Below are 22,124 nucleotides of genomic sequence, written 5' to 3' on the forward strand. Positions count from 1 at the left end.
GAGAGAGGCCGGCCAGAGGCGGAGCCGGGGGTGGAGCTTGTGGAATTCCTTTACCACCCACAGAAGGAACTGGGGACTAAAACCATGATTCTTGCCACTTCCCAGAAATTCTCAAACCAAGAGCTCTGTCCAGGGAGATAATATCTTCTGAATGTACTGGCAGCCCCAGGAAGAGACAGGAAAATCAGCCAATGGGGTCAGACTTAGGAGAAAGAAAGAATGAGGTCTTTCAGGAACCTAGAGTGCAGGGTGATTTGATACTTGAGTTCCGAATGCTGTCAGCCCCCAATTGACAAACAGGTAGAGCTCCAAAATTTCATTTCTATATTAGTATTTAGAACTTGGAATGGCCTGTCCAATAGAAACAATGTTAATAGGTGGTGGTTTGGTCTCCAGACCAGTCAAATAGCAGTCTCTCAGCTGCATTATCAGCTGAATAGGCTATTGTGGGCTGGGCTGGGAACCTGATCACAACTTAAAATGTTGTTTCTATGGGAAAACACATTCCACGGCAGGCAACCAGAAGAAAACTTGGCCACTCAAACCCATCATGTCTCAGCTTAGTAAGCTGCCCAGTGATCTGTGAGAAATGAACACCTTAAACTCAGGCAACTCCACACAGTCCTGAGAAGGCAGCCAGAGTCAGAGCCGTCCCAGCCCAGGCTTGACACCCTTCTGGACCCCCTGCATGAGACCATCAGGGCCAATACAGGACATCCACAGGTCCATGAATCAGAGACTTAAAACCTGGAGAGTTCTCATCCTCGACGCACCTGATTTATTTTAAAGGCCAGAAGATCCTGCCCCATTAGCAACTATAACATAAAATCAGTATCCTGGACTGGCTCACAGATAGACTTCAGTGAGCTATTTCTAGCACGAGTGGCTTAAACGTGAAGCAAGGAAGCAAGTCCGTTTTGAATCCTATTTGGTGACTTCAGCCTCATACCAAAATTATTCAAGAATTTCACCTCTCCTAAAACTGGAAATTGCCAGGGTTTTTTGTGTGTGTGTGCAAGTTCCTTAAATATAGCAAGTTCAGATTTCTCTTTACAATCCCAGCACCTAACACAATACTTGAATCTTAGGTGGTAAATGAGAGTTTAGAGTTTCATTTACCACTAAGACAACATAAGTTAATGAGAATTCTATCAGAGTAGTGAGTATTTAATTTATTTAAAAAGGTGGATATGTTTATAAGAAACTTTTAAAAAAAGATCCAGCCTGGGTAACATAGCGAGACTCTGTATCTTCAAAAAAATTTTTAAATTAGCCAAGACGGTGGCATGCACCTGTAGCTTCCCAGCTACTTGGAAGGCTGAGTGGGAGGATCACCTGAGCCCAGGAGGTTGAGGCTAGAGTGAGCCGCAATCACGCCACTGCACTCCAGCCTGGGTGACAGAGCAAGACCCTATCTCAAAAAAAAAAAAAAAAAATGAAAAGTATAATTACTAGTAAGAAATCAGTATCATTTCATCTACTTTTTTAAATTTTAGAAAATTAAAAGGAAAAAATCTAACACATAACAACAATTACCCATAAGTGGAATACATGGAGTACAAGAGTGAAATTCTTCCATGTTTCAGTTGCATCATTTAGAAACATTTATAGCTACAAAAGCTTCAGAGATCTTGTAGCTCAAACCATATTTCATAGCAGTCAACAGGCCATGGATCTTTAAAACATTTCTCTATCTAGCCCTCCCATCAAAACAGGGACAATATTGTTGCTCAGGAACAAAAATAAATAAATAAATAAATCACTAACAGATTTTAAGTTTCTATAAAGTCAGAGGAAGTTAGGTAAAAGCATGCAGTTGCTGAGATTATTTCATTGAAATTAACACTTCACAATATTAGCAGTCAAAAACTTAAGTTTTTTTTTTAATTTTGCAATTGAAACAAAGTTGTAAGCATTTATTTTTTAAACATTTAGATATCTGGAAAACTTTTAATAAGAAGTCTAATTTAAATTTAAGGGAATTTAACCAAATCAGTACTTTAGTCCACATGAAGTCATTCAGTGGAATAAAAATAATAATTAGCAACTATTAGAGAGCTTTAATTTATAAAATTTACTCTTCCCCCAAACCCTATCAAGAAAATGTATTGGTGTGCTCCTTCTCAGATGAGGAAACTGAAAATGTGAGAAGTGAAGTAATTTTTCAAAGGCTACACAATGGAAACGTCATAAATCCCTAATAAAACCAAAAGACTTTATTAATAACATTCCAAGGTTAGTGTTAAAGATTTTTATATTAGAGATTAGAAAGATGTTTCCATAAATACTCCAAAGAGAATGTATTCTCTTTTTTGTATAAACTAATTTGTACATCATTTTTTGTGCTCTGATTTTTTTACTAGGTTTGCAAAATAAATAAATAAGACAGTGTTTGGGAAGTGTATTAGCAAAGGAAAACAATGTAAAGAGAACACATTTTAGGAACATTCACTCCTATAGATTGGCACTTCTGTTTCTGAAATAGTTTCTGCATTTCCCAACAGAGAATGAGTATTCTGTCCTGCACCCTCCGGTAAAAACATTAGTCAGCTCTTAACATGCTCAATGTTTGAGGGAGTGGATGTGTAGAGAGCACAAGAAAGATTCAACATGTGGATAATTCAAAACCTACTCAGAGCTGGCATTGGAATGTGTTAGTACACACACTTCAACATGGGTGTGGCTTGTCTTTTGAAAAGTAGCTCAAAGCAAAACCATCAGGACACGCAGGCAACTGTCTGACCCGGCTTAGGAAGACAATGAGCTGCTCGAAGGCCTGGGTGATCCAGATGATCTTCTAAAAAAACCCCTCCAATTTCACGTCTCTGTGACTTAATTCAGAGGCTGCTGGGATATTGTCCATTACACAGAGAAAGTGGTGACTGTCCTCATTCCAATGGCCAGCACAGCTCTTCCCTGAAATCCAACCCGAAAGATTTCCCTCTCAGTGTGAGTGATGCCAGCACTGTCCTCTCAGCACCCTTCCAGCTCCAGGGAAGATGTCACAGTATTTGTGTTTCAAGCTATAATTAAGCAGAGCAGGTGCTAAATGCCAGCACAAAGTTTCAACATGACAACTTCTGAAGTGGTGATGATGATGTCAAAACAGACAGAAATACATCCACCTCGCATACCTAAAGGGCTTCCAAATCTCTGTAGCAGCACCCACTGACGAAAAAGCAGTTCCAAAAGCCTGTCATTTCACCCAGGAGTTTTCTATCAAGTAAGAATACATGAGGCCTTAGAGAATGACAGACATGTTTCACTGACATGAAACACACGGGTGATGTGCCTGGCACACATGCACATGCACACGTACCATCCCCTACAAACAGTCGGGGAGGAGCTCCTGGGGCAGCTCTTGTCCCTACCTTCCTTTCCCCAAAGGGGACTGGGTGTACCAGTAATTTTCAGAATCTTTCATTTGAATCACTAAGGCTGTACTTGTTCCAATTTCTTGAAGAAAAAAAAAAAAAGAGCATTCCTGAGAAAGCAATGCCGAAATGAAGGCACAAAAATTCACTTCTGAATGTTAAAATCTCTGCAGATATCTTCTTTATTACCCTCATAGTCCAAAATCTTACCAACTTTTCATAAGGTTCTTGCCTGAAATCCCTTACTTTAAAATAAAAACACATTGAGTGCTTCCATCTTGACACTCACAAAAGATCATGGGATAAATGGACCTTTGCAGAATTATTTTCTTCCCTTTCAAATGCCAGGCTCCTTCTGTGTGAATTTTCCACAATTTCATAGCTCATAATAGCCTATCCTTACTGTTAGATATTAAATAATTTTTCTACAACAAAGTCACAGATAAGAAAAATCAGACCCAGCATATTGCAAACATTACTGGCTGTGAAGCATTGAGCCTAAGTTCAAAACTAGGAGTAAAACTTTACAGCATTAGTAAGTCAATAGGAAATGACAGAATTTGAATATCCCCATTCTGCCACCCTAATAGATCTAGAAAACGATTATCAATGAATGCTAATAACACAAAAAGAGAGACTAGTAGTAATGATGTCCCTCCTAATGGAAGGACACATACCACTTATAAAGTCTTCTTGAAAAAAAGTTAATTGAGTTGAATCAAGCATCTAGCTCTAACTAGCAATTCACAACAAATACAGGGGACTGAGAAACATGGTAGGACCATACCACTGGAATGCAGTCATCACTGGACTGCAAGAAACTCTCCAGTGGTGAAAGCCATGTGTGGTCCAAGGACTGGCCAATGCTGTTCTACAAACTAGACGTTACTAGTCTATACTGAGATAAGGAGCTTAAGCTAGAATCTAAACCATCTCACTGCTTCCTTCATCGAGAAAGTCTCCCTAGAAATAAAATATCAGCTGAACTAAATAGTGTGCTTAGTGACATATTTTGGATTTACACCGTGGCTTCTCATCTCATCATGGACCAGTAACAGGAGTTTGTGGACTGGCGTCTTAAGAAGCACTGGTGTAGAGGACAGGAACCAATTTCTTCAATACATAAATTACAAGGAAAAACTGACAGGGGGACAATCTATATATTCAAAAATATTTAAGACAGATCAACCAATTACAAAATATGGATTTTTTTGGATCCTGATTTGAATAAACTGCAAAAAAAATAAAATAAAATTTATGACTCAATTAGGAAATTTTAAATATTCACTGAATATTTGATAATATTAGAAAATTAGTGTTAATGGTAAACAGAATAATGTTATTGTGTTTATGTTTCTTAAAGGGCCCTTAACTTTTAGGACACACATTGAAATATTTAAAAGTAAAATGATTTTTCAAGGATTTACTTCAAAATAAATGCAATGAGGGAGACAAGAAGTAGATAAAACAAGATTGACCATTAACTGATAAATGCTGAAGCTGGATCATCATTGTATCCTTCTTGCTAGTTTTGAAATTATCCACATTTGTGTTAAATAAAATTCTTTTTAAAAAACACAAATTTGCAGCAGCACCTGGCCTAGTCCATCCTGATATCCACAGTCTCCTACATGCCATCACGCCACACTTTTGTTTTCTGTTTTCGTTCACTTGAAGAACCACCTTTATCTGTTATGCAGCTCAACATTCCTGAGAGGGAGGGGACCCCCATTAAGAGACAACAGTCCAATCCCAACATGTGTACCATGTTAAATCAGTGGCAAGAACTAACCAAAGTGTTTCTACTAAGTATCCAGCTACTAAATAAGGTTACAGTTCACTAGATGAGGAATCCAAGAACAAATGACTTCACTACACCTGTGCAAACAATTAACATGTCGGTCCAGGGGATGGATCCCCTTGGGCATCACAGGTCCTTTTTGACATGATTCATTTTCATAAAGACATTTTATCTTTCTTTATGACAAACATAAACCCATCAGTTAACAAAAGATGTGTTTTGGGGGAAGGGGTTTTTGTGTATCAGGTCCATAAGAAGGTTAAATTTGGGTTTTTCTGTGCATAAGTGGAAGAATTCTTATGGACAAGGGAAATATGAAATGGAGGGAGGAAATCATTTAGCAAAGAATCCTGGTATGTCTTCTGACCTTTCAATGTGTGAGAATGTGTGTCAAACAACCTATTTTCAAGGAAGGTCCCAAATGCAAATGAGCAGATGAGTCAGTCTGCAGTCAAATTAGACCCTGCTGTCTTCTGTCAAAGTTCAATAATGTCTGGATTAAGTTAGAACTGCTTACAAGCAAAAGGAGAAAAAGTGGTTTGCCTATCTTTGTAAAATACCTGAAAGGTTTTCAAAACTTTAAAAGGAAAAGTTTATTTTATTTGAGGTTTATTTTTTTCCCAGGAAGTCGGTAGAGCACAGAAAATACCTGGTATTTGCAGTGAGCCGAGATTGTGCCACTGCACTCCAGCCTGGATGACAGAGTGAGACTCCATCTCAAAAAAAAAAAAAAAAGAAAAGAAAAGAAAAGAAAGTACCTGGTATTCATTTGTTTGATTTTATATTCTTACTTTTTTACAAACTTTCTGTTGGTGATGGTGTGATTTACCCCACGGGGATGAGAGACATTAAGTAATTTGAACATTTTCAATGGCAAATAGAAAAGTAACTATTATCTGTTCAAATCGTTCCTTATTTAAAACACTCTACTCTTATTTTTATAGTCTGTGAATGAATATGAAGCAACCGCAACTTCTTAGAGTTTACTGCCAATCAGTTAACCAGAGCTGGCATGTAGGGTGCAGCGTATAGGAACTCTACGAAAGCTATGCCTACATTAAGATAATGTATGTTTTGTTCCACTCTCACGGATGTTCAATAGTTTAAGACCTCTCCGAAAGTCAACTCTCATTAAAATCAAAATGGAAATCATTAAGAGAAAATTTAAAAATAAAAAGATTTTCAATTTCTCAAGAGAAAGAGGACACAGAAGAAGGAGAACAAATAAGAATCTCTTTGTAATAAATAAGCATTATGTTGCTGCATGGCATGACGCCAAAGGAAGGGAACGCTCAACTAGAAAGTGGCTCTTCTCAGGGGCTGCCAATCTGAGTCAGCCTGTCCCCAATCACGCAAGCAAGGCCTGCCCACAAAGCACCTAGAGAGGACAGTGATAACAGAGTGGGTGGAGGGAATACTGACGCTATGGAAAAAGGAGCTTTCTCCCTGTGAGTGCAGATGTGTCGTGTTTGCCCATCCAGTATCCCTTCCCCTTCTCTGCTAACCAAACTCTTCGTTTCCTAAGCCCATTCCACATGGTTCAGGCAGGACTAACACATGGCTCAGTCCTGACCAGCTGGAGTGGCCTATTTCTTTGGCGACAGTGAAGGGTGTGTGACTGGGGCAGTGCTGGAGTTCTCCGCGAGATCTGATATGAGGAATCTGGAAAAGAGGGCTTATCTCTTTACCTCTGAGATTATGTGTTGAAAGGCAGTGTGGCTAAGAATTGTAGGTGGTCATCTGGGCTACCCAATTATAACCAAATCCTTACTCCAACAGAGGCAATTAAAGCACATTTCAAGAATGGCGCACCACCTTGCCATGAAACAATTCTAACTCCCAGGGTATCTCTGCACTGCTGCCAAAGAGAATGGTTTTCAACCCAGTCTTTCCATTTACTAAAATTTAAATTCTTTTCACAAAGTATCCTTTAAAAAAATGTGTTAATCAGGAAAGAGGCAAGGCCTGTTTGACAGATCTGCCAGTTAAAAAATGCAAACTTTTTTGGAAGAGTTGAGGGGGTGCATATTAATAAGGAATAATATTTAGTAAGTTTGTTTCCCAATGAAGACAACACAATTTAGGGAAAGAGAAAATTTAAAAATAAAAACTTATCCCCAAACTGCCTTTAAGTATAACCAGATCTCCACAGATACAGTAAGTCCATTAAAATTACACTTTTGAACATTTTAAAATTCAGATTTGCCTCCTGTTTCTTAATATAATCATTTCTATGATGAGAAAGTGGAGACTGTGGTATCCAGATAGGTATGATTATCTAGATTTTTGCTTTAGCCATAAAAAACAGCCTCTTTGGATGACTCTATGCCTCATTTTCCTTATCTGTAACAGCATTATAATCATTCTCATCATCATAGCTAAACATGTCAGGCATAGTACTAAGAACTTGAAATGTACCATCCCATTAAATCTTAGGACAACACAGAAAGATGAGTAATTTAATCGCATTTACAAGTGAAGAAACTGAGGCCCAGAGAGGTCAAATCACTCGTCTAAGGTTTCCTCCTAGTAGGTGGTGGAGCCAGGATTTGACCCAAAGCATGTCTATTTCCACACTTCCAAACCTTCCTGAAAGTGTGGCCAACGGTTATTAGTGATCATTGAAAATGACTCCTTGGTCCTTTAAAATATGGTCCCACAATCAATACCAGTATACCCCACTACCCACAGCCAGGCTCAAATAGGAAATAGTGTGAGGTAATTATAACATATACCCCAGCCACTAGCTCTGGGTTTTTGTGACCAAACTGCCAAACATTCCTAGCCAACTCTTCAGGAAATGTTCAGGCACTTTCTCAGATTCCAGCTAAAACATCAACTATGTGACCCTGGGGAGTACAGAGCTCACAGGGTGGTAATGGGATATAAAATTTGCAAACTTGAGGTCAGTGGCCTCAACTCTGGGGTGTGAAGCACCAGCAGTCCATGAAAGATTAAAAAACTATTTGTCTACTTAAAGGCTGCACATCAAGTCCTTCACTGAAAAGCATTTGCCTACATCTCCTCAGACATTAACCCCATCAGAAAGGGAGAGAAAGATATTCCAAATGGCAGTTCTGCCTAGAATCATTGGAAAAAAAGATAATAATATCAACAAGCCCAAGACAGGGTGTTCATTCTGAAAATGAAGCATTGGGTCCTATTCAAACGCAGCTAATGCTCATAACATAGTTGTCACTTGGAGTAGGCAGATGTTTTACAGTATTACTAGGGGAGATGATATGGAAGAAAACACAAGAATTTAAGAATTTTTTTCTTTCTTTAGCATGTTTATTACATGAACTCTTAATGTATAGTTTGGATAACTGAACCAGCAAGTTACACAACAAGAAACCAAGCTTAATCACAGACCTAGAACTGCCTTAGTTGATCCCAGGTCATTTGACTCTTTGACTACCAATTAGAAGTGTGAGTATGTGTGTGGTGGAGGGTTGGGGGGAGGAGTCATGCTTCAGACTCCCGGAGAAGACTATTTCTCTTTTTCCAACCACCTGACTGATACCTTCATTGACAACTACCTCCCTCAGAAAGTCCCATCCCACCCAATCCCTTCTAATGTGGAGGTTCCCACTGAGAGCAGGGTAGTACTGAGGATCTAAAACTCTGCTACAGTATCACCCCTTCAGGGCTGACCGCTGAGAGAGTAATCACACTGCCTAAGGTGAAATAAATGAGAGAAAGAAAAACACCCATGCCCACAGGATTGATAAGGTTTGGTTATTTCAAGTATAGCAGAGAACTTGCAGATACCAGCCCACCTCTTGAGGGTATGAACACAAAGAGGCCCAATCTATTACCCAACAACGTGCCTCTTAGGTCAGCTCTCGCTACCACGTGACTCAGCTTCCACACCTACGAACCGGAGAGGAAAATAAGCACCTTGAGCACTTGTTCCTGGACCTTCTCTGGGCCTCAGTTTCAGTATTTATACATTTCTAAAATCTGTCCTACTATAACTAATTTGTAATATGAATTTTTCTAAAGATGGATGGTCTGGCTATGGAAAAAGATATGAGCCATAATTTCAATGGCAAAAATAAAAGCATTTAAAAATAAGAAGGTCCTTTAAAAGTTATTCATCAAAGGCCCAAACCTATTAGGGTCTGATTACACAATCTTACAGATTAGCACTGAATGAACAGGGGAAATGATACACAATAAACCATTAGTTACAAGAAGCAGGATGCATCAAACTTTACATAGTACCATATACACAGGTGCATACCAGACAATGGATTAACCTGCTTTTCCACTGCATTCCTCTAAATGTTTTCATACGAATCTTTTCTGGCACCCAAGTGTCTTTCTTTTATGTCCTGACTCTCCTCCATAAGCTCTCTGTCCCCTAAAAGAGGCTGATTAAGGCCACAGGTCGCCTGGTCCCAATGCTGCCGGGAGTGAAGGGGTTGTCATCAATATCTTTCAAAACCCAGCGTCTGCTCTGTCCAGCCTAGGTCCACTGGCTGGCAAGACTTTCACTCCAGAACCTTCTGCCAGCTCTCTCCTCCTGCCTCCCTCAGGCTTTCTCCTTCCTTCCCCTAACAAAAACCTTAACCCTGTTTTGCTTTTTGAACACCCCAAAGTTCCCAGGTAAAAATTTTGTATTTTACTTAGACCTTGTTTACTTTTCTTAAGGTTTTAACTCTCATTTGACATTCCTATTCTCCCTATTTTATTTGCAGCACAGCTTATGAAATTACTTACAAAAAGAAGATGAAACAATGATGATGAAGAAAAAGAAGAAAAGGAAAAGATGGCAACAAAGAAGGAGAAACAGAAACGGAAAAGGAAGAAGAAGAAACCAAAAAAAAAAAAAAACACACGCACACACACACACACAAAATGAAACCCTGCCTCTGGAATACATTGTCTTTATTAATAAAGATATTACCATACTTCAGTTCAAAACCATGAAACTTGACAGCAGACAGTGTGTCTTTAGGGCAGACATAAATCCTGTCTCCCAACACCAACATCATAAAATGGTTGTACTATATTTGGACTTAGATGTGTTTGGATACTTATATTTGAATGTAAGTATGACTGATGGTCTAGGAATTCATAATCCTTCAAAATGTTGAACTAAACCACTTGTTTAATGGAGCAGTTCTCCCACTCTGAGCCTGCTTGCTGTCTGGAATACATCTCCGGCTGGGAATGGTGGAGATAGGGATTTTTGCTTTCTCTCTTCCGCTCTGAGGGAGCTGAATAAATAGAGTCAGTGATAACTTCAACCAAAAAAAAAGTCACTTAAGTTGAAAAAGTGGTAGTCACAAGAAATTTAAATCTAGGATTTGATATAGTATAAGACACCCACAATGCAAACTTGACTATATTCCTAATCCAATTTTATTCTATTGATAATGTGGCTACTCCATTTATAAGAAAAATAGTACAGTTCAGCTCATTACAACACCAATTCTATTAGCAACTGCAACCTATTTTTACTTATTAGTATAACCCCTAATTTAAAAAATTGAGGTGGATTACACCAACAGATACATACATTTGAGGCTATAAATAGAAATTGAAAATAAAATTCCATACAGAAGAAAGTTAAAACATACCAAAGTTAATAAATTAGAGTGATTGCGCATTAAATTTATTTCATGTATAATCTTAAAAGCTGATTTTCTTAAAAGCAAATGGAAAATGGTTAGATGTTTTGAAATTCTCACATTTGAATAAAACAAAACATACTGCTTCATTAGGAACTTTCATTTTATTCCTGACAGTTGTGAGTTCTTTAAATGCAGAACTGTGGACAAACTAAGAACAATGCCCTAACATGAATCTAACAGAACATGCAAACACAATATTTATGGAGCTTTTTCATTCTGAAGTTACAGCAGCAAAATACAATGAGGCATCCTCAGTAGAGAACTAAGCCAACTGAACTTGATCAAGTTAGAATTAAAACTTAAAGTATCTGATTAGCCTTCTCAAAGATCTATTGCCTCACAGTGGTAGCTGGTCTCCAAAGATGGCCCCACTTTCTCCCCTCCCGGCAGACACATGCTGCTCCTCACATCCAAAGGTAGGTCTTAATAGTCCATGCCCTTCAATCTGGATGAGGCCTATGACTTGGATGGAATTCCAGGTCACGCGATTCCAGGCTAAGTTTGAAGAAAGTCTGGTAGTTCCCACCTTTGTGTTCTTGAGAGATCCTGAGCTGCCACGGAAAAAGTCTGGCTATGCTGATCTAAAGACCATGTAGAGAGGACACATATAGAAAGGGGACAACCTGAGACTATATAAAGGAGAATCGAGGAATCCAGGCAATGTCGAGGACATATGAGCCCATGTGACGCCAGCCAGCCAGCCCCCAGCCCTTCGAGTTAGCCTACGGTCAATATGTGGGATTAACACATGTGACCAGGGTCAGGAGGCTGCTGTTCAAGATCCAGCCCCAACAGACACTCTGAGCAAGGTGTAGTCGCTGCATCTGGGGCTCAGTCTCCCCATTTGAAAAAAAACACATTCAATGGCTCCATCCCGGGGGCAGGTTCAGGCAGGAGACTGCATGAGAGAGAGCTTTAAAACTTGGAAGGCCCCCAGCAGAGCCAGACAAGTGGCTCTTTGCTTCCTTTATTCCCCTCCTCAGTGGGTCCATTTAGATAAACCACACCCAAGTAAACAGGGCTGCAGGCGCCAGTGCCTGGTCACAGAACCAGATGCATATGTGAAGAAGTCATACTGCCTGTTCCAGCCCAACTGACATTGTGGGGCGCAGAGACAAGATTCCCCACTGTGTCCTGTCTAAATTCCTGAGCCACAGAATCATGAGAAAGAATAAAATTGTTGTTTTAAGCCACGAAGTCTGGGGCAATTTGTTACGTAGCAATAAAATAACTCAAACACTCACAAATGAAAATACTTTGTTTCATGGTAGTAGAGGGCCTAGGCCTGATCTCCTTTCCCTTTATTTTCTCTTTATGGTGCTACAATGACTTCGTGTATGGTAAGTTTGAATATATATGGAGGTAGGAGCATTCTAGGTCCTCCTCGCCTTTGTCTTTCACAACCAACTAGTCAAGTACTGTCTGCATTAACTCTGGAACCACCTGAGTCTCTTCTTTCTTCACCCCTTTCACTGAATTTGCTCAGACCATCGTGGACTCTCACTGTGACTCCTATATTAGCCTCCCAAATCTAAATCTCCCTGTCTTTAGTCTCTCTTCTCTCTAATCATCTACCTTTCACACCTCTACCCAGTGGCAAAGATCTGATCATGTTCCTATCTTACAATCCTTTACTAGCTCCCCGTCCTTGCCTTTCACAACAATCAGTGACATTTATGTTTCCACTAGTCCCTCTCCTTTCCCTAACAACGTTGCCACCTATGTACGGGCTCACAAGATTGCTCAAGGTTGCAAACTGCACAGCTCCAGAGGGCACTCGTTTCATAGACTGCACTACAAACCATGTCACTTGGAACCATGCCGTGCCAACCCTGCCCAACTGCAGTCAATGTCCTAAGACCTCAGACACTTCATATCCCTTTCCCTTGATGTATTTTTCACTCATCTTTCCTTTATTTCTCAGCTATACTTACTCCAAGCTCTAGTTTACATAATTAACCATACCCAGTTAATCAGCTCATCAAAATTGCTCAGAGTTCAACCATCAAAAACTATTCTATTGAACATGTGCCGCATACCCAGTTCCTAGATGTTCCTAGAGATAAATAAAAGAAGCAAGATCTCTGCCTTCAAGGAGTTCTCACTCCTAGTAGACAGTCACTTTTTATCACGTAGATCAGAGGTTGTTAAACTTTTTCTGTAAAGGACCAAAGAGCAAATGTTTCAGTTTTATGGGCCATACTGTCTCTGTTGCAACTACTCCACTCTGCTGCTGTAGGGAGAAAGCAGCCATACATAATAAGTAAATAAACAGGCATGGATTTGTTTCAATAAAACTCTATTTTCAAAAAAAGTGAGCTTGGTCTTCAGTTTGTTGACCACTGATAAACTTTTTTTTTTTTTTTTAAGACAGGATCTTGCTCTGTCGCCCAGGCTAGAGTGCAGTGGCATGATCATAGCTCACTGCAGCCTCAACCCTCTGGGCTCAAGTGATCCTCCTGCCTCAGCCTCCCAAAGCACTGGGATTACAGGAATGAGCCACCATGCCCAGCCCTAATAGACTTTCACTGTAAAGTCACTTCTGATCAATCCCATTCCCACAATGATGCTTCCCTTGGCTTGTAACAGCATCTGCCATCAATAAATGTTGAGTCTTTCCACATAGTAATGGTGGGAGAAGATTCTTGGGAAATGAAGGTATAAAAGGTATGGAAGAAAAAAATTTACCAGCTACAAGATTTATTATAACTGTAAAGCAGTAAAATATTAAGATTAAGAGCTCCAGCTATGAAGCTAGATTTCCCAACTCTACCACTTACTAGTTTATGTCCCTGGAGTAATTACTGAAACTCTGCATCCCTTGTTTCTTCATTTGTTAAATGAATAAATAAGCTTAATTTTCCTCATAAAGGATTTATGTTTTAAAGGAATTAGTATTTGCAAAGTACAATCATAAGTGATACATCAGAGCTTTTTTTTTTTTACCATTATGGCTGCAATTTAACGTAAAAAATTGGGCTGAGTTTACAGGCAACCAAGGTTAAAAAATGAAAAAGAAATAATTAAATAACTCATATGACTGGTCGTGATTTAAGACACATACCAATTTCCACTGGAAAGAGAAATACTTCTTGCAACCCTATTCAGAGAGATTTCTCACAGGGGACATGAGAGCAAGAGGGTTCTGAACAACATAAACAGCAACGCCTCCAGCTCAGAAGCCCACACAACGCCCAGCAGGCTGCCTGCAATGGTTACCTACCACCCTCACACAAGTCAAGGTCTAATATTAAAATATAATACGCTGTCCAAAGTCCCGCTGGCTCTAACATCCTATGATTCTTTCTGTTTTATTAATGTCTTTGCAGAAAGTTTCTTGTTGGACTAAATAATACTGTGTGATTAACCATACTTAGGATTTGTGAACTAGCATGAAAGAATATTAGGAATTTTAAGTGGAATTTTACCAATGTCTTGGGCCTGCATTTTTGTCTGGTGGAATGAAAAACCAAAACCATAACTAAAATTAATGGAGAAAGAAAAGTTAACGTTAAGTTTTGTCTTTAGAACTTAACCTCTGCATACCTCGGCTCTCACATCTGCGAAGGGAAGCTTATGAAAGCACCCAGCTTGTAGAGTGGCTATGAGGATTCAATGAATTATCATATGCAAAACAGTAAGAACAGTGCTTAGCAACATATAGTGCTTAGTAACATATAGATGTTACCTAAATGTTACCTACCATGGCTGCAATTGTTATTATGTATTTGTTTAGACTTAATACCAGACCCCCTTTCCAGGGACGCTACCCTTCTGTGCACTCACGGTTCCTGAAGTATCCCCAGGGTTATGGGGTATATGTCTCTGGCCTTCCACAGAACTAAACTCAAGCTAGCATTCAATCAAGACTTCCTGAATTAATGAACTTTCTGAAACCCCACTTAATGATGAGTTAGTGGTAAAATGCTTATAATAGGATTCTTGTCTTCGATTATTTAACTATCTAATGAGAAAATCGACTTGAACAATCATGAAACGCTAAACTATCAAGTGCCTGAGTTAGGCCACATAACTCAGGCCTGATATATTATTGATGTCGGTTTCTTCAAAGAATCTCATGGGAAAAAATTCTAAGTTGCTTAAGCAGGCCCATTTGCTGGGTTCATGTTTAAAAACAAAGAAATTGTTAAAAGAATGTATTTCTCTTTCAAGAAAACATTTGTAAAATCTTATTTTCACATTGAAAATAAAGCTAAAACTCCCAAAGTGGTTAGGCTGATTGGCTTACTGGAAGAAAAAGCCAACAAACTGGTACATGAATACTCTAATAATTTTTTAGTATTTTGCTTGATTAGAGTCATCAGTATAATACTATAATTTTTAAAGTATATGCTACACAAGACGATAAAGGAACATTTTAATATTCTTTAAAATTCCAAATAAGGTTGAAGGGAAGTCTGTACTCCATTTCCATCAGCTCTCATCTCATTTCACCATAGGCTGATGTATGTTTTAATTAATTTGTATTACCAACTTACACATTTTTATAAACAACCTCTATGTCTTCAATGTTACAAAATGAGTCACATAAATAAATATTTTGTCTCTACCTTCTTGTTTCATGTGTGGAATTGCTGAAATCTTCTATTTAAGAACACTATATCCTTTTTTAAAAAAAAATTGTGTCCCAATATTTTAGCTTAATCTTTTCAATAAATGTAAACCATACCCCTGCAGGAGTCTTTCCCCATATTTAATTATTAGCCCATCTGACTTCAGGTGAAGTCTTAAAGTCCCCTTTATAAAGTAAAATGGACTTTATAAAGTCTACAGAACTTTTTCTGTATTCCCTATTACAGTTCTTTATTTTAATAACAGACTTCTACATAACTAATCCCTTGGAGTTTGCCATCACATAATCTACCATGGGTATGAACTGTTCCATGTGTATTTTTCTGGCAACAAGACCTCTGGAAAAAAATAAACAAATAAACAAAGACCAAAAGGAACCACACACAAGGGGACAAATTGTGTCAAATACAACTGGTCTCATGTACCTATAAACCACACAACAAGGGCAGAAGTCTCAATCCATCTTCTCCAAGGTTTGGGAAAGGAGATCTCACTGTGAAGAACTTTTCCCCCTTTGACAGGAAACAGTAATATTTCCTTACTTGGGAGCTAAAGCAATAAGGCAATCATAAATAAATGGTGCATAACTACTGCTATTCAAGTACAGTTGAGTTTTTTTTTTTTTTTGGACTGTCTCCCACACTTTTTGCCTAATCACCATTTAGAGTTTAGCTGAGAAAAATTCCCATGAATTGAAAGTCAAACAAATAGCGTTATGATTTTATTATTTTTCATAAACCCATTTCACATATCAAGCAATGCCCAAGGAAAAGAAAACTACTATACATTTATTATTTCACGTGGTTTTGAAACTTGAACAAATCTCATTTGAAAATAGAGAAAAATGCAATTTTTGCAGAGTAGATGGGGACCACACTGATTCCATTTTTAAAAAAGGATTTCCTGTAAAAACAGAAATTGGCAATTTACTCTAAGAAAACACAGCAGAAGCTGGGAAGAAACTTGAGGATGCCTAAATTTCCACTGTGGAACAACTTTTGCTGCCCAGTGGGGAGAGAAGAAAAAAAAAAAAGAACACCTGCAACAGGGTGGGAGGAGAGGAAGACAAGCTGGGACTGCACATCCAGTGAGCAGAAAATGAGGCAGCTTTCTAATCTAGGAAGAGAGGGAGCTGACAAGAAAGGAATATATACGCATTTGAAGAATACCAAGGCGGATTTTGTAGTCACCTGCCACATCAGAGAAAAACAAGAAGGCAGTATTTGCTGGGGAGAAGGAACCAGTGCACAGCAGATACTGATGAGTTTAAAGTACCTTTTAACTAGAGGAAAGATTAGTGAGGTGCTGAAGGTTGCTGCCACCAACTGGGCATCAGGCAGACTCAGGGGTTACAAATCACTTTCACTTCATAAACTGTGCATCTCCAATCAGAATGGTAAACAGGTTTCACTGTAGTCAAAGAGGTGAGTTTTGAAGCCGGTAATATTTTAACAGACAAAAACAGAAATTTTAAGCAATAACTGGAAAAATGTAGTACATAACTGCTTTTTCTGATGATTTATACAGCAGGGCACCGTTAAAGGATTTATTCATATGAGACTGTAATGGCAATAAGCAGAGGGAATAAATTTAAAATGTTATTCAAATTTAACATAAGAATTGGGGTTTGCTTAAAATCTATGGGAAAGCCTTTGATCCAGCAATTCTACTTTTACTAATTTATACCACATATAAACACGTGTATGTAAACACAGGTATGCAGAAGAAAGTTGGTAATAGCAAAAGACTCAATGTAATCTAAAGAGCCATCACTAGGGAACTGTTCCAGTGACATAATGAGGTTCTATACAACAAGAAAATGGGGTAGGGCGCAGTGGCTCAAGCCTGTAATTTGGAGAGGCAGAGGTGGGTGGATCGCTTGAGGCCAAGAGTTTGAGACCATCCTGGCCAACATGGCGAAACCCCATCTCTACTAAAAATACAAAAAATTAGCCGGGCTTGGTGGCACGCACCTGTAATCCCAGCTACTCTGGAGGCTGAGGCAGGAGAATCGCTTGAGCCGGGAAGGTGGAGGCAGTAAGCCAAGATTGCACCATTACACTCCAGCCTGGGCAACAGAGCAAGACTGTGTCTCAAAAAAAAAGAAAGAAAATGAATGAGGTAGATCCATATGAGTTAATAGATGGATGAATTAAAGATACATAAAAAGTAAGTAAAGTTCAGAATATTGCATGTACAATACATTCCATATATTAAAAAGGATACACACACACATGTGTGTATGTATACATATATATTTGTGTTTATTTGTACATGTATACATACGCCTAAAAGATTTATAGAAAAATACACAAGAAAATGGTCTCTGAAAGGTGGCAGGGAAATACTTTTAATTGTATATATTTTTAAATTATTATTTTCACCCCCATGTGTGTGTGTGTGTGTGTGTGTGTGTGTGTGTGTATATATCACTTATTATAAAATCTTATAGTTAACATGAGAATTAGGAACACACATAATTACAATTCTATTAATACCCTGTTTTTAGGAAGGCTTTATAAATAGTTTACAATAGGATAAGGTCTGTGTTAATGATCAAATAATGTGAGGAGCACAGAGAGGTATCTCTCTATAATCACAAACAAATGTAAAACCAGAGAGAAAAAGCACAAGTGTGAGTAAAAGTGTGGCATCCTGTTAAGCAACAAAGTAAAGCTTAGTTTCTTTTTTCACGTTCCCAAGGGAACACACTAGTTGGTGACAGCCCAGAGAAATGAGACAAATGTCTGACCAGGCCTCACACCTCTCTGCAGATCTTCAGCCACAGAATTAAATCCCCACGTCCTTTATATATAGGAGCACTTCTATCAGAATAGATATTAAGATATTATTATGTAGGAGAAATGTATTTTTGAAGGAAAAATACTGGACTAAATGAGGTCCTCTTGAGAACATATGAAAATCAGAGCCTCAGTCTATTTATTGAACTTGCCATGTGCCTTGCACACAGGGCAATAAACATCTGCTGTCTGATCAGGGTCAGGCTTACCATGATAAGCAAACTTCCTTCCAACATTATCGGAATTCTGGGTTTATTTTCCACGAAGGCCAAGATGGAACCGAATTAATCATAACTATTTTCTGTGCTATTTTATCACAGCCTAAGTGTTTGGCTCATACAATCATCTTGTCCTTACTCCAGACTAGGAGTCAAAAACTGGTCTGGTGAGTTTACTTTTTCTTCTCATATCTGGGCCATACAAACACAAATTTTACTACATATACATGACTATAACACCTCATAACAAAAAAAGAGTAAGTGAAATGATCAGCCACATATCCAAGTGGATACCATCACTTGGTGACCCAGAGCTATATAATAAAGCTACAGAACCACTCAGGAAAAGAGCATCAGCGAGAATGGTAAGAATTTAATACAAAATCTCCCTATATATACTGTCTGAATTTATTTAACAGGCTCCTCCAAGAAGATAAAAGGGGTCACTGACAGTCCATCCTGCTGTTTCCATGGAGGCTTTAACTTAAACAACTGCAGACAAATTTCTCTTAAAGGAAATGTATTCCCACTGTCCTTCAATACAGGAAAGTGACAACCCTTAGTCAAGTCTAATTAAAATTTTTCCGGCTGAAACATCTGTAACAGCGGCATGGGAAGCCAGTGAAATGGTCAATTGCATGTACACAACACAAACACCACTAGTTAAAAATACTCCCTCAAGGCCGGCCACAGCAGCCTTACTGCTGCAGTGAAACGGAGAGCCCCACACAACTCAAAAAACCAGTTCTCAGAACCACTTGCCCTGTTCTGCTTCCAATGTAGACATCTAAAGGAAGCATTGCCCAGAAAACCCAATCCGTAATTTTAATAAGCATAATTTACGGAAGAGTCAACTACTGTGTGATTTCTCCTCTGACTGTCATGGGAATCCCTTCCTTTCCTTGCCCCCTTTCAAATACAGCATCTACCAAGATGACCCCAAGGAAAGTACTTTCCTCTAGAAACAACCAGAATTGATATTGCAGGGAAAGGAATGGGCTTCTCCTCTTATCCCACTCGCAACTCCTCCCCTTCTTCCCCAAGGAACTCTTCTCGCCTCCCAAAATCTGCCTCAACAATGGCCCAAGATTCCATTTAACCATGTCCTCTCCTTTGGGGCAGAAATCTCTGGGAGTAGGGGCAAGGTAGTTTAACCACGAACGGGGTGGGGACTAAACAACCCTAGCACCTCTAAGGTGCCCCCAGGAGGTCTTGCCAAGGAGTCTTCCACAGGGAGAGTCATCCTGCCCGTTGTTCTGGATCTTGAAACTTGGGAGACCCACACCAAAGGAGGGAACCGGTTCCTTTACCCTTTAAGCGCGTCGTGTCCTCCACCGCCTCTTCTCTTGGCCCGACTGGCTCTGGTTTCCTTCACGTTCCCAGCCTCCAAATTGGCGTCCGCCCCATGGCTCGTGTAGGACGCTAAAAGCACGGTAAATCCCAGGACGATCTCCAGCAGACGCCCTCGACGCATGATGCCGAGCCGCCACCGGCTCCCGCCGCCTCTTGCCGCGCCCGGGGCTCGGTCTGCGGCCGCCGCTGCGCCCTGAAGCGCACCGCGCCGCCGGGGTCCCGCTATCCCGCCGCCCGTCCCCCGGGCCGGGCTCCTCCCGCCTTCTCCAGGCGCTGCTCCCACTTCAGGCGGCCCCTGCCAGCTGCAACACAGAGACAAATCCCCGAGGCGGGGAGACTTTCAGGGCATCGGGATGCTGAAGCCTCGCGGTCCCCATTCCCAAGCCCAACCCGTGCGCCGCCTGCGCGTGGCGCAGTTAATTTGGGTAAGGGAAGACCGTTTGGTCCACGGCTGGCTGGAAAGCCCAGGCCCCCGGCGGCAGCAGCCCCGGCCGATCCCTCGGCCTCCCGGGCCCCGCCAGAAGAGCGCGGCGCAAAGTACCCATATCCCCAGCGGTCCTAAGCCCCGGGCGAGCTCTCTGGGTTTATTTTTTTTAGCGGCACGAATTGCGCGCGATGCGCGCTCTGAACGTCCCACTCCTCAGCCTGCCCTCTCCGCCAGGCTGGAAGCCAGCCGCGCCGTCCCCGCCGACTCCGGGCGCTGCCACCGCCCCCCGAACATCTGACGCGGAGCCCGGCACCAAGAGCCCCGGGCCAGGAAGCTGTCAGGCAGGGGAGGGCCAGCGCCAGCTGTGGACGTTCCGGGACAGCCCCTCACCCCAGTCCCTGTCCCTGCCCTCGGCGCGGCGCAAACGCAAAAGCCTCCGTGGCCGCAGCTCCAGCCCCGGTGGCCGCCCGACCCCCGTCGGGACCCCGGCTGCACCCACTGGAGAAGCGGCGGCTCCGACTCCCGAGGAGGCGGCGGCGGCTGCTCCCAGTCGTGGCCGCTACAGCCACTGCTCGGCTCCGCTCGCAGCTGTCCCAGCTGTGGCCGCCTGTCCGCTTGTGGCACCCACAGTCTCTGCCGCGGCTCCCGCAGCCCCCTCCTTTCCCCACCTCTTCAAGTATCGTCCGCGCAGCGGTTTCTCGCGAGAGAAATACTTTTTTAAAAAAAAGAAAGAAAAAGAAAATGACACCCCCTCCTTCATCGCCCTCATCACCACCCCACCCCCCGGCCCCATCCATCCTCCCTTTCCACTCCCCTTTGCCAGCCTCCGCCTCGGTGCGGGGCCTCTGGCTCGCAGGATTAGCGCAGTGGGAGGAGGCAGAGGTGATCAGGTCCTGCCCGGCCTGGGACTTTTTGTCTTGAGGTGGGGAGGAGAGAAATGGGAAGAGGTGGAGTAGCGGTTTTAGCCCGCTCTGCGGCTGCGAGGTTTAGATCCGAGATTAACCTCTCCCGCGATAGGTGAAGCCCTACCGGAGCAGAAAGCTGTTCCACCTGCACCAAGAATGCGCGCTGGAGACGGTTGCCCCGGAGGCCCTGGCCCGAGAGAAGACCAGTCCCCGCTGCCCGCGCCTCCCGGTAGCGCGCTCCCTGCGCCTCTCCCGCTGGACACTCAGCAGACGCCGGAGGCCAGGAGGCTAAGACTGGGCGCGTCGCAGGCCGGGACCGCGGCAGAGGCTGCTGTGCCGACCGAGGAGAGGGCTCTGCCGCCCCCACTTGCCCTGGGTGTCGAGAGCCCACTCCAGACGCGGCTCTTCTGAGGCTCAATTCAAGCCACCCAGGCCTGAATCCAGGATGCTCTCTCTAAGTCGGTGTCCAACCCAGGGGCCTGTAAATGTTGGAACCTAGGATTTAGGATGGGAGCGGTGAAGGGATGGTCCTCTTGCCCAGCCCAGATTAAGACTGGGGTTCATCTGGAGGACTCTACTTACACCCTCCCGGTCCCCTCGCCCTCCCCCACACACAGCTGCCTCTCCCCAGGATATGCGCGGCACAGTTAATTTAGTGGCTTTGAAAGGTATAGTATTTGTGGCATCCTTATATGGATAATGCCCAATGATGCCTGCACCCTGTAACAGTTTAGGAAGGCCGGAAGTCGCACACTGGGTCCTGGCTGCTGTAACTGGAGACCCCCAGAAAATCCCCTGCAAGCAGCCACCAGCCTGCTGTCAAGCCAATAATAAAAGCTCAGCACAAACAGGTACCCTGGGAATGTATCCTGTTGAAAGGGATTTTCCTTATTTGTAACCGTTTGTAAAGGGGCCCAGACAGTAGGGTAGAGAGACCTGGGCAAGTTATTCAACTTCTTTCCAAATATAAGATGGGACTTGTAGTGTCCACCACACAGGGTTGTAATGGT

General features: G+C 41.6%; 1 protein-coding gene across 3 annotated transcripts in view; it reads right to left on the bottom strand.

Moving 5' to 3' along the window:
- FBN1 (fibrillin 1) overlaps window positions 1-20,842 on the bottom strand; it is a 235,420-nt gene extending 214,578 nt beyond the window's left edge. For 2 of the 3 annotated variants that reach the window (XR_008539304.2, XM_001149266.6), the window contains exons 1-2: window positions 20,709-20,842; window positions 19,740-20,084 (exon numbers count right to left, since the gene is read on the bottom strand). Coding sequence is in view for 2 of the 3 variants with exons in the window: in XM_001149266.6 (XP_001149266.4) it covers window positions 19,740-19,903 (164 nt within the window). In the remaining variant the exon portion in view is untranslated. Of the gene's footprint in view, window positions 1-18,045; window positions 18,236-19,739; window positions 20,085-20,708 lie in introns of those variants that run through there. The other variant, XM_054666908.1, reaches the window with a different exon arrangement.
- Between the last annotated feature and the right edge of the window lie 1,282 nt (window positions 20,843-22,124).

Source organism: Pan troglodytes, chromosome 16, assembly GCF_028858775.2.
Source record: "Pan troglodytes isolate AG18354 chromosome 16, NHGRI_mPanTro3-v2.0_pri, whole genome shotgun sequence".
NCBI lineage: Eukaryota > Metazoa > Chordata > Mammalia > Primates > Hominidae > Pan > Pan troglodytes.